This window comes from Sinohyriopsis cumingii, unplaced genomic scaffold, assembly GCF_028554795.1.
Source record: "Sinohyriopsis cumingii isolate HCF-2022 unplaced genomic scaffold, ASM2855479v2 utg002626l, whole genome shotgun sequence".
NCBI classification, from domain to species: Eukaryota; Metazoa; Mollusca; class Bivalvia; order Unionida; family Unionidae; genus Sinohyriopsis; species Sinohyriopsis cumingii.
Window position 1 is genome coordinate 336534 of NW_028316261.1, and position 13475 is coordinate 350008.

At 35.3% G+C, this 13475-nt stretch overlaps 1 protein-coding gene across 1 annotated transcript in view; it reads right to left on the reverse strand.

The window, feature by feature from the left end:
- The window catches only part of LOC149770143 (uncharacterized), a 76562-nt gene extending 73554 nt beyond the window's left edge, over nt 1–3008 (reverse strand). The window contains exon 1 of the mRNA XM_089949336.1: nt 2999–3008. Coding sequence (XP_089805462.1) covers nt 2999–3008 — 10 coding nt within the window. The remainder of the gene's footprint in view (nt 1–2998) is intronic.
- Nucleotides 3009–13475: the final 10467 nt, after the last annotated feature.

A 13475-nucleotide genomic window follows, 5' to 3' on the forward strand; every position in this document is an offset into this window, starting at 1 on the left:
ATCAACCATTCCTTATGGTTGTCGATTCCCTTAATTTTGACCACAGCTAAGGTTACCCTATTTATACAAACGCTAATATCACAGTGGACGTATCATATTGTTTTGACAACATTGTGGGAGGTAGTTTCTATTGAATTTCATTACTTTATCATTTGTTTACAGAATTGATACAATTCGGCATTTAGTCTGGTATTTTAATTGACCACAAGATTTCGGGGACACCAACGGGGAACACAAATTGCTTCGTGTTAATTATGGAAGATCTGACATATTCTTCAGATTGTCAATATTATATTTTGACTAATAATACAATTTTCATTTCAATACTCCTTTCCTCTTATCTGGATTTACCTATTTATTGACCAAAATTGTATTTATTTATTTATTTATTTATTTATCTATTTATTTATTAACGATTTGTATTCATTTTTGTGAGTGCTTGATTGATGTCTTATTTATTTTAATCACTGATGGAGTGAAAGTCATTAAAAACAAGAATGGAGAAAAATAAAAATATTAATTAGGAAAGCCCCAAATTTAGTAAAACCGGTCTTTCAAGGAACAATATAAAGTTTGACTTTTTTGAACAGGTGACCATCAGACATATGTTATTATGTTCGTAAGTCAATTTCACAAAATTGTTTCAGAGATTCGTTCCATTTTAAACAGGCGATTTTTTTATATCAAGATGTCCGTTGAGACCAATAGCTGATAACATCCGAGTTTCTGAAGAGTAAAAGGGGATGTAAACCAGTCACTGAAATTTGTGAAATAGTTATCGAATTTTTATATATAGAAAACATGAAAATTTACGTGAAAGGTTGTCTTGAAATTATTAATGTACAATTACCCCTTGTTAGGGCCTCATATTAGAGGTCATGATAGTTGTAAGAGCCTGACAAGTAGTTTGATATGATGTGAATAATCGTGTTACACCCAAAGTATTGAAGGTTAGGCTATTGTTTACGTCTGTAGCATTGGTTCGACACAATATGGACATAAAACTGAGAGTAAACGTGAGTTTTAGAAGGCCCAACTCCATAACAAAGAATTGGTCGGGACCTCGGTACGTGTATCTCAATAGAGTTATCGTGACCCCAGTGGAGATTTATCATCAACATGGGGAGGGATTTCAATCACGCCTCGTCGGGGATTAAATCGTTTTCTCACATCTCATAAAATATCCATTGGTTGAAGATAAAATAAATTTATGTTAACATTTGTCGGATAAACCGCACAAGAAATATTTTGTCACTGTCTGGAGTGTCTTGAGATTTCATTTGAGAACGTGAATCACGCACATAATTAGACGTTGAAAAATAGAACACATAACCACATAGCAATCCTTACAGAAATAGAAAAAACCAACATCTTCTTCAGGAAACCAAAATAAACCTGAGATGAGGGGTTTATTTGTTTCTTTTTGTGTATGATTTAGTACTCATGCCACCAAAGTCCATCAGGATTTTCCGTTGTGGTTCACTTTGATCCTACCTGGTTTTTACTTCCACTACTTTTAAATAGCAATGTACATGTTATCAGAGATTTCGTAATTACGTATGATTCCTGAAGATTAATATTTCATTATATTTTTCCAGAATTTAACAATGTCAGTATCAACATTAGTAATTATCTGTGTAACAAGATATTTTTTCCAAGAAAGGGAAATATATACTGTTTATATGGGCGTATGCATCAAAATATTTGAATTTTAGTGGCATAATAAAGGTAAATAGCGCCCGGGGCGACGATAATGAGCAAAAAGGTTTTTTTGCGCCCCGAGACCTCTGGTGCTCATGGTTTTACCACCACAGGACCTCTGGCGCCCGGCGAAACAGCCCCGTCCGCCTCTCGCCCCCTCCCCCGTTAGTACGCTAACTGCCTGAATTACATTCTTTGTTTGATTGATCCTTCACATCCATCACTTATTAATATTATCTGGGCTTTCTATGGGTCATGCACATTTTATATATATATATATATATATATATATATATATATATATATATATATATATATATATATATATATATATATATATAGAAAGATAGATAGAGTGTGTGTGTCAGTCTGTCTGAGTTTGCGTATGTTTTAAAGGATTGAGAAACTATACAAGGTTTTGGATTTAAGTTTATTGTGTTCTTTACTGATTAGAAAGTACCGTAGTTCATTTCTTAATAAGTAAAAATCCTCAATGAAACACGTGCATATGAATAAGAATATTAATTTGCGAATTGCCTTTTGTAAAGTAGACGTGGCTGCATCATTTGTCATTAACTGGTTGTCCACTCGTTATAGCTGGTCCTTAAAATAATAGCCAGATAACTCATGTTTTCTATCATTTGATGTAACTGAAAAATTTGAACTAACGCATTGGAATGAAACTTTAGCAAGGCTCTGGATTCGGCAAATTATATACTAAATATACGTTTATCGATAGGATTTACGTGGGAACTAGTTTTTGGTCAGGTATTGCATATATGAAATATGTCATCAAGTTTTCCGCATTTGTCGCTTGCATTAAACATTGCGTTTAAACTTTTGCAATTTTCTTTATGGGAATAATTTTGTTCAGTATTGGGAAGTTTGATAAAATTATGACTGTCGATTGAAAAACATCATACTTAGTTTGGATTTTGTATACTAAGATATGAACATTACCGATGGGAAGAGCTTTTTTTCTTACACATTTTCGATGCAGCAGTCTTGAAGGGGATTAGTATTTTACTCCTAATCCATTAGCTCTCTTGTTACTCAGATTTTCTCACCTTCCGCAAATGAAAGTCATTTGTTTACTAGCTGATAAAAGTCTTTTGAAATTAATGCCATTTCAAATCATTGTTATTTGAATCGTTTTTCAGACATTTTTAAGCGAAAGGTTCGCTTTTTCTCCAATCACATCTATTTGAAACATTTGTGCCTGTTTTTAGTTTGGGTAGAAAATTTGAGGTATTTACAACCATGAGGTGTTGAATATTTTTTGATAGATACTACTTACCTACCGACATTCCTACCTGCACAGTTATCTAATAATCGATTTATTTCTCAACTATCTGCCTATATATCGTGTTTTGAAATGAAATCACTTGTATTTGTCAATAAGATATAAAACGTTGCATAAATTACATGACTTTTACCTACCTGTTGGTTGAATTTTTAAATTTACATAGAACAACACTTTTTTATTTTAATTTTATACGGATAAATTCTAACATCACGAAGTGACGTCTGACGATTATAACATGTTCTACTGTAATTACAAGGTTCGTGAAATATTTGTATATAATAACATTTGTTATAAAAATCCACATTATGAAACAAAATTATCACAATTATTTAAAATTACTCATAAGAAATGAAAATAGTAAAAACGATAAAATCAGTCATTATGTCAGTTAGTGAAAAGAGTTGCCTGGTTGAGATATAACTTTTACAAATTAAGATACACAAGATACAAGGCTACTCTGTTAGTTATTTACACACACACACACAGACACACACACACACACACACACACACACACAAGAAAAATATGTATGGTAAACAAAAAGTAGGTGACATAATCTTTCTGATTTTTACATAGATGATTAAGAAAGAATAAGATAGTTTCAACTGATTGTCTTAAAATACAAATATGACTTATAAACAAACAAAAGACAAATGAGAAGAAAACACATGCAGGCTATGTGACAGTGAAATGGATAACTGTTCAATAATTACATCATTGTATCGACTGTACATATGTAATGCTGGTATATCTTCTAAATAAAAGGCTGTAAGACAAAGGCAAACATTTTACAAGCCAATCAGGGGACTTCGTATTTTGGTGAGAATTCGGCGAGTTATTTATTTAGCGGAGAGAGTAGATAAAATGGTTGAAAATATACGTGGTTGCTAACAGACACGGTCAGTATTGATTATTACCAATGCAATATCGTGAATTAAAGCTAACGACTATTTGGTTACACGTTTATGTTTATATTATTTGTTACATTGCGTTAGTTACTACCCTTTAATCCGATAGGCTGCGCTACAAGAAACCCGATCTAACACACACAGAATAAGAATATGTGTTCTTCCTTGGTATGCTTTTTTTAGGGACACAATCTTTATCGCGATATTACACTTTCTGGCCACAAAATGTCTTTTGTTCAAACTTAAACCATCTGAATAATTATTAACTTATTTACAATTTATCGATAAAAATACTGTGGAAATTACAGGAATACAACAAAGGATTAATAGTTTGTGGCAAATATTCATTTGTATAGTAATTATTCCATGTACTATAATAATAATAATAATAATAATAATAATAATAATTATGCTGATGTTGGTGTTCTTGATTTAAGGGGACTCTTTCACAAGAGATAACAAAAAAAGTGATAAATACTTTTAAATAGAATGAATACAAAAGTAACCCCTCCAACAACACATAAAAAGCAACAATTATTAGACTTACTTGAAGATATGCTGAAGAAGACGGATTCGTTTGTAAAACGTTGTCCCTAGTCCCAATTTCTCTAAATATAATTCAAAACAATGACTGGTGTCCGGACATTAAACGACCTATTTTCTGCATGTTTTCATAAACTAAACTCTAGAAATCTGTCGATCCAAATGATCAGAAAACTGTAAATCTATAAAGCAGAATGATAAATAACTAACACAATATGAACATTATAGCAACGGGTAGATAGACACAAACGAAAGCTTAATCGTTGAAATAATGAATTCAACAATGACAATATTCGTAACTTTACAAACATACCACATACATTACTAGGATAAAAATAACACACGTACTTTAAAACAAGAACGCCATCAAATAGATTGACGTACTACTATTCAGAAAGAATTTTCAGGAATTCAAGATAAGACTATGCATTCTTTCTACTGCTGACTGTTGAAACCATATTAGATATCCTTGAGCAATGAAATTTTCGAATTAGCTCGACTCACGGTCATATTGGATTTAAGATCGGCACCACTTTTATTTACGACAAACTCGACACCATTTAACATTTGTTGAAAACCACATGACATTCATTCAGGAGAATTAGTGACATGAGTTTTCAATATTTGGCAGCCATATTGGATGTCTGCGATGCCCCAGTTATATTTAAGAACTACTATAGTTCATAAGAAGTCGCCAGGTGAATACCCGATGCCGATATAGCGATAAATTCTGGAGGTATTGTGATAACATAGTTTTCAAAATGGACGCTATGGTGGCAATATTGGAGGTCAGACCGGCACCGTTGTGATTTACGACAAACCAGACGCCATAAAAAGTCTTCTGGGAGAACCACATGTCTATATGACTTTCCATTTAGGACGAGTAGTAAAACGATTTTCAAAATGGCCGTCACATTTGAAATCAGACTGGCACCTTTTCATTTGGGGTCAACTAGATATAATCTTCTGGTGCAAACACCATGTCGATATGACGTTCCATTTAAAAGGAGTATCAATAATAACATATTCAAGATGGCGGCAGAGGTGGCCACGTTAGATGTCACATCGGCACCAATCTCATTTAGCACCAACTCAACAACATTGAAAGTCTTTAATGAAAACCGTTGATATGACCATTCATTAATGAGGAGTGGCGGCTATATTGGATGTCGGAGTGACACTATTTTCACTTAGGACCAGTTATACATTATAAGAAGAATTCTCGTAAGACCCCCATGCCAATATGAATTACCCTTCAGAAGAAGTAGCGATACAAATATTTTCAAGATATATGCGACGGAAGCCATAGTGGACGTCATTCTGACACTAAATTACATTAGATTAGAAATCATAAGAAGTCTTCTTTCGAAAACCCCATACCGGTATGACTTTACGTTCATGAGGATTATCCATATTGGTCGTCGGATCAGCACCATTTACATTTAGGCTCAAATAGATATGCTAAGTCTTTTAGTGAATACTGAGATGACCATCTATTAAAGAGCACAAACCATAACAAGATTCTCAAACTGTCCGCCGTGGTGGCCAAACCGTATATCCTAGTACCATGATCTTCATTTAGGATCTACCAGACCATATAATGAGTGTGTGTTTAAAGTTTCATGAAAACAAACTTGAGCTAATGAACTGAAGAACGAAAGGCGGAAATCTGACGATGGATGTCGGACAACATTTAATCACATAAACACTTTTGATCTATGACATGAGGTGTTAAAAATACAAAGAGACGACACTAGTAAAATGAAGTTTTTACTGTAACTGCTAAAATCAATCTAAATTACAGAACCATTTTATATCTTCTTGCACGCAAACTGTCGCTATATAAGGCGCGTGCTAAGAACCAACCAAAAGGAAATTATGTTGATGCTTTTTCTCGTTTGCGTCGCCAGTATGCATATGATTACTTATGCTATCAGTTAGTTCAGCTTGAAATGTTGGCTATTCCATAAAATGAAAATTTTGGACCAATCGTGTTCATGTTATGACCCGTACTCCTTTCAACCCTCCCAACTATGTAGGTGTTAGAGGGAGACACAGTGGGGGCTAAAACTTTACAATAGTTAGAAGACGACCTTAAATTTGGTTTTATACAGACAGGTATTGTTTTTAGCTGTTTTTGTTTCTTAAAGCCACAATGCCATAAAATACGCCATTCTTTGAATCTAACTAAAAGTTGGAAGGAAGAAAATAATTTGTCAAAAAAGGCGAGCTGACATAAACCGTTTTCTGAAATACTCAAGACATGAGGTTTAAATGGTTTTGAAACATTCAATTTAGAACGAAGAGGCACCACTACATAATCCAGTCATTGAAGTAGCTCGCAATTCCAATCTTTTTCGGGAGTGCTCCAAAAGTAGTGATGTGATACATTCGGCAAATTTCTTTAGCCACTATTCTAATAACAACATTCGCACGTGGCGGACACGTTGTTTCGAGAGAGAATGACGAGGCAGGCGGGTATGAGGAAATTAAGCGAATATCAAAAATGGGGTGTCAGGGTCAGAAGAAATTCGAACTAGACAGTAACGGGATAAAATCTTACTACAGCTTTTGACTGAAATGGTTTACACACGAATGTCGCCGTCAACATCGGATTAAATGGACGTTTTTCTCAGTTCGTGGGAGAAATTACACAGCTCACAATGTGAAGAAATGTCGATATTATCTGGCTTTAATGGAACCCAACAAAGTTTATGACCAATATCTTTCAATATTCAGTATTATTCAGACTATTAGTCATATAGGACTTTTTCAACGTAACGGCAGAATTGGGGGTTTAAAGTACAGAGTACATTCTTATTGTACTTTCATTATCTGTCTCATGCCAAAAAGGCTGGTTCTTGTACAATAATGTTGTACACGACATGGACGATGCAAAGAGGATAAAAATAGACTTGCCGAGTGTGCAGTACAATCTGAATCTGCTGGCTTTTTTGGCATTCGAAACTCTCTCAGCTATTTCTGCGAGATTAAAATATGCCTCGGCTGTATGTCAGCGCAGTAGTTTACCTCCGAAAATCATACATTTTGTTCCTCGCAAATATCTTCACAAAAGAGACCTTAGCGCGTTCGGGCAACGCTCGTTATTTCAGCTATTAGATTGACTGCAGGATTGACCGAAGTGGTACGAATCAATAGTACGATCATAGGTAACTTCTCGATCGAGCCTTGTTTTGTAAATTGCCAGAATGGTCCGAATAGGAACCATCAAAGTATATTCAAGGTATGATCCATAGGATTGATCTAGAAGCTGCGAATGCTTTTATAGCCAAACGGGAAATGTCTGCGTGGAGTGACTTGAGGAGTCACCGGGTTTTAAAGAATGTATACTCAACAACAAAATCGGTGTTTCTGTTTTAGATTTCTTTATGTTAACGTATTCACGATGCTGATTTTGTACTATCTCTAGATCTTCCCGATATGCAGAACATCTAACATTTCTGCCTATATCTATGTACCTCCAACTGATCATAGTAACTTCAAATATCAATAGATTTCCATTAATCAAACAACATTTTCTACAACTCCCACATGCAAAGCAAGGCTTTGATAACATGGTCAAAAATAAAAGTGGCTTGTCCAGCCATCGTCATGCAATATTATTTACAGCTTCATTTTATATGACTGGATACACTGTAACAATTTGTTAACTTCATAATGAATAGCTAAGTGATGTTTTGCAAGTACTTTTTTAGTCAAGCATGAACTCATAGAACGAAAAATAACCATCGATGACGTATTTGATTAATAGTTTTGTTCTCGAAGAACAACTTTTGTCACTTGTCTGCAAAGCATAGGTGTCATGTCTGTAAAGCATATGCGAGACGTCTGCAAAGCATATGCGTTACGTCTGCAAAACATATGCGAGACGTCTGCAAAGCATATGCGTTACGACTGTAAAACATATGCGAGACGTCTGCAGAGTACAGACGCGGCATCTGCAAAGCAAAGACAAAACGTGTGCATCACTTTTACGACAGCGTTATAGGCACAAGGGTCAACGTCATGTTTTAAAAGTTTGTTAAGTTTCTCTAACGTTGTTGTATTTAGTCATGAATTTTTCATGTTTGCATTATTCTTAGAGGATGCTACGTGTACCACTCATCACAGACAAATATTGGTCACAGTAGCTTCCAATGACCTTTTTATTCCATACGCCAAGTTCTGAATTTAGTCAAGATTCTCTGATACTGTCGTATGCGTAGTTGTGAGACTCGATATTGGACGATGCTGCCAATAAAAAGGTAATTTAAGTTACAGCCACTTGATTTTCACACCAGGGTGAGAATAAATTATTTTTGTTGCATTTTGTTCTTTTTCTCTGACACTCTTGTATACACTCTTGTCAAGAGACTGAGTGGCATATTTTATCACACTGCATCGTGCAGGGTACTAATGTCGCCGAAAGGATATATTATAGACCTATATTTGTATATACAGTCATAAATTAGATGGGTGAATTGACGTTTTTAATCACTGCATACAGAAGCGACATTTAAATAAAAGTAACACACGTGAACTTTGCATGCTCCATTGTCATTTTTTTTTGCATTTAGATATGTCTATATCTCAGTTTTCTAGACACTATTGCATGTATTGTCATAAAACTTTATTGCTTTTTAGCACAGATACAAAGCAAACTGTGGTTGCAATGACCTACTTTTACAGAAATTCCTCTTAGTTCCGTTTTAACACAGACCTTCAACCATTTTTTAAATCAATTATAAGCTTGAAGAACATAAAATATGATTAATGTTGATTGCTTTCTAAGCTTGAAGAACATAAAATATGATTAATGTTGATTGCTTTCTTGATTTAAATAAAACAAAAAACCAAGTAAGATTTGTTTTCACTCGCGTCCTCTTTCGGTACTTTTCCAAAGTGTCGTTGTTATTATTGTACTTTAACGCATTCCGATCACTTAAGTTGAGCATTAAAGTTTGCCTGGCGTACAAACATTTTGTGTGCATTGCATACGTATAAAGTGTTTCAATTGTAATGGAAAGAAGCTAAATGTTTCCACATGTACGATAATCAGTGCCGGATTACCAAATAGGCATAGTAGGCAACGGCCTATGGGCCCCACGCCTTTTAGGAGCCCCGCGACAACTTATCAAAATACTATTCATAAAATGTATTACGAGATAATGTGCGAGGAGGGCACCAAGATTTCGACTGCCTAAGGGCCTCCACAGGGTTTAATCCGTCACTGCGAATAATGTTATCAGGAAATAAAATTTGATTTAAATTTACTAGGACTGAACATCAGATGACGATATCGAGCGAAAACATTAGTTAGTACACACTAAATGACTTGAATATGTCTCACAGCTGATGATTTGTCATTTCAAATAAGTTTTCTATTTTCACGTCTACAAATGGCAGTCCCCGTTAAGAAAATGCCTATATACATCCTCATTTTGAAGGACAACTCAACAGTAATACTCTAAATTGAATGGACCGACCATTACAGTAACACAGCATCAAGATTATTTAACATATTAAGCTATTTGTAAGTTTTATATTTCCAATAACAGGAAATTATGTCAATCGCAAGGACTGTGTAGTCGTTCTGATTTATTAACTTGCTGTAACACAAAGATTTACTTAAATAAATGCCACAGTTCAAGTTCTATTTCGTTTATTTATTCCAGTTAATAAAATTGTTTGTATTTGTTTTTGCTGCAACTTTAAAGATGTATCATTTTCGCTTTTATGTATCTTGTCGAATTGATTTTCTTGTTCTTTATAACGATGAAAATGGATGAATTAAACACTGGAAAAAATGTTTCTGCATGCTTAACAAGGAAACAATAAAAGAAAGAATGTAAATGTCGATTTATTAATATAGATTTTTTACAGTCTTATAAATATTTGGCGAAGGCTATCCATATAAAAATAACATAAAGTGTCTTCGTACATGATATAAAACAATTCATAAATAAAAATAATAACAACATGTATCCATAAACCACAAAAAGCGTACCCATAAGTCCCATAAAACGTACACATACATCAATAAAATGTATTCATAAATCAGATAAAATAAATTCCTGAATCATATAATGTGCATCCCAAAAATCACATAAAATGTGCCCATAAATCAAGTAAAATGTATCCATAAATCACATAAAGCGTATCCATAAATCAAGTAAAATGAATAAAATGTATTCATAAATTACCGTTATCTACTTCACATAACAAGAGACCCTGTCTTTGTGCAGGCACAAGTTTATTTAGCTAGTAAATAACAAAGTCTTTAAGAATTTGTTTAATCTAAGAGAAAATAACACTGATCTTAATTTAATTAAGGGTTTAGATCAATAGATTAACCTTATGAGATGCACACATACGCCAACTCGCGAATATTTTATTATACAAAAAAAATGGAAAAGTGAAAATATTGCTGGTTAATTAGGTAAAAAAAGTCATTCAAGATTAGTGTCAGTATAATTTTGTCCACACCATTTAAGCGATTAGTTTGCCGCACGATCAAGAGCTAGCGACTGATTGGTGACATGTGTTTATTTATAGATATATCAGCAATGTTTATGAATTACTGTGGAGACAAACACGCTTTACACGTTGTTTGCTGATAGGGAGAAAGACCTTCAGTTGTCAAGCTACCTTGATTATTGACGATAGGACATTGAGGAAAGTATAAAGTTATCACATACACAAATGATCTTTCTTTGCTTGAAAAGGATTTTGTTTCGTGCCTTACGGCACAGAAAAATAAGTAGATTACTTAGTGCCCAGGCAATTGGGGTAAAATCCCTTGCCCAAGGACACCGCGATCCAATGGTATAATTCTAACACTTACTCTTTCAGCCGTAAATTTTCTGAAAAGGAAGATTTTTCTCTCCAAATCATTCTTTTGTCCCCTTTTACGGAACTATTTTATAATATTCCAGATAGAACAACTTGATGACAGCGTACATTATTTTAAGCACCCTGCTTGTCTAAAAGAACCGCCAAAAATTCAAACATTTAAATGCCAATAAAGTTAAAAGCTTCAGTAGTGGTCTTATGGTGGTTTTAGATTCCGTTACCCATATGGGTCAATGCCCACTATTCCTAACGATTTTACTCTTATTGCACTAGCTTGTGTACTCCTTACAGGTAAAAAAAAGTCGAGCCTAGTGCGAGAGAAACTACAATGGGCGCCTCTGATTGATCGCCAATACAGTTAATGACTGTACAAATATGTACAACAGAACAAATATTCAATCTCAGGGTTCTGTGCGAAAAGTACTCTCAACACCAACAAGACATCTATCATGTGTTCATAGATTTCAAAAAGGCCTTTGACAGAGTCTGGCATGAGGCATTGTGGGCCACAATGAAGAAGTATAACATGGGTCAAAAGTTAACCAATACCATCAAGCAGCTGTACGCCAATGCTACCAGTGCATTAATTGCCCAAGGTTCTGTGGGGGACTGGTTCCAGACAACAGTGGGAGTGCTACAAGGCTGGCTCCTGTCACCCACGCTTTTCAACATCTACTTAGAGCGCATCATGAGCGAAGCCCTGAAAAACCACTGTGGGACAGTCAGCATTGGAGGGCGTAACATCACCAACCTCCGCTTTGCAGACGACATTGATGGGCTGGCAGGCAGTGAAGACGAGCTTGCCACCTTAGTGAAGAACCTGGATGAAACATCTTCCAGGTTTGACATGGAGATAATCGCTGAGAAGACAAAGCTGATGACAAATAGCGGCAAACAAATCTCAGCCAAGATTAAAGTCAGAGGACAGGAACTGGAAACAGTGAGCCAGTTCAAATATCTTGGTTCCATAATCACTGAAGAGGGATCAAGAGCAGAACTTTTGTCAAGAGCAGCACAATGGCAGCTAGGTCAAAGCTAAGACCCATCTGGAGTGACAAGAATATTTGTCTGAAAACTAAAATCAGACTATTGCGAGCTCTAGTCATCTCAGTCTTTTTGTACTCATGTGAGGCATGGACCCTGACAGCAGAATTACAACGAAGAATCCAGTCACTTGAAATAAGATGCTACAGAACCATCCTTAGCATCTCTTACATGGACCACATCACAAATGAAGAAGTGCATAACACTATCAGGCGTGAAGTAGGCCAATATGAGGACCTCCTCACTACCGTTAAAAAGAGAAAGCTGAAATGGTATGTCATGTCACTAGAGCCAACAGTCTATCCACAACAGTCCTGCAGGGCAGCGTCCAGGGTGGCAGAAGGAGAGGTAGACAGAGAAAAAAGTGGACTGACAACATCATAGAATGGACCAGGAAAAGTTTTGCGGAGACACAGGCATTGACATATGATTGAGACAAGTGGAGGGAACTGGTCAGATGTTCAGCAGCACAGTGTCTCGACGACCACATTAGGTCATGAGACTGATGATGATGATGATGATGATGATGATGATGATGATGATGATAATGATGATGAATGAATGAAATTTCTGGTTATGCCTGATTCTGAAAGCTTTCTTAGATTTAAATCCGTAGCAGCTATACTTAGCTTCTTGATGAGAAAATGAATCGAGATTGACGATGAATGGGCTAATTGCATAATTTGAGATAGAAAAGTTGCATACAATTCGTGACTATGCAGTCACGCGTGCTGACGTATTATTTCAGACAATGTCTTTGGACTAAAGAACCTTTACACTGTAAAAGTCATTGCACTAAAACAACGGCGCGATGACAATTCTAAAATGAACTCATTTTCAAATCAGTAGCGATGAAGGGATATATCATGCATATTTTCACCTGCTTGTAAGCAGGTTCTTACCTCCGTATTGTAAAAGTGTCTGTGTGTTCCAATTGGTCAGCGTGTCACATGTTCATCGAAACATTCCAGGCTGGAATAGCGCTCGTGGAAAATGTTACTGTTTTATAACCGACTAAAACGTCAAGCTCGTGTTGTATTACACACAAAAATGAAAAGTCAAATCTGATGATGTACTGAAATTGACACAGATAGGAATACATCTGTTGATTGTATGAAATT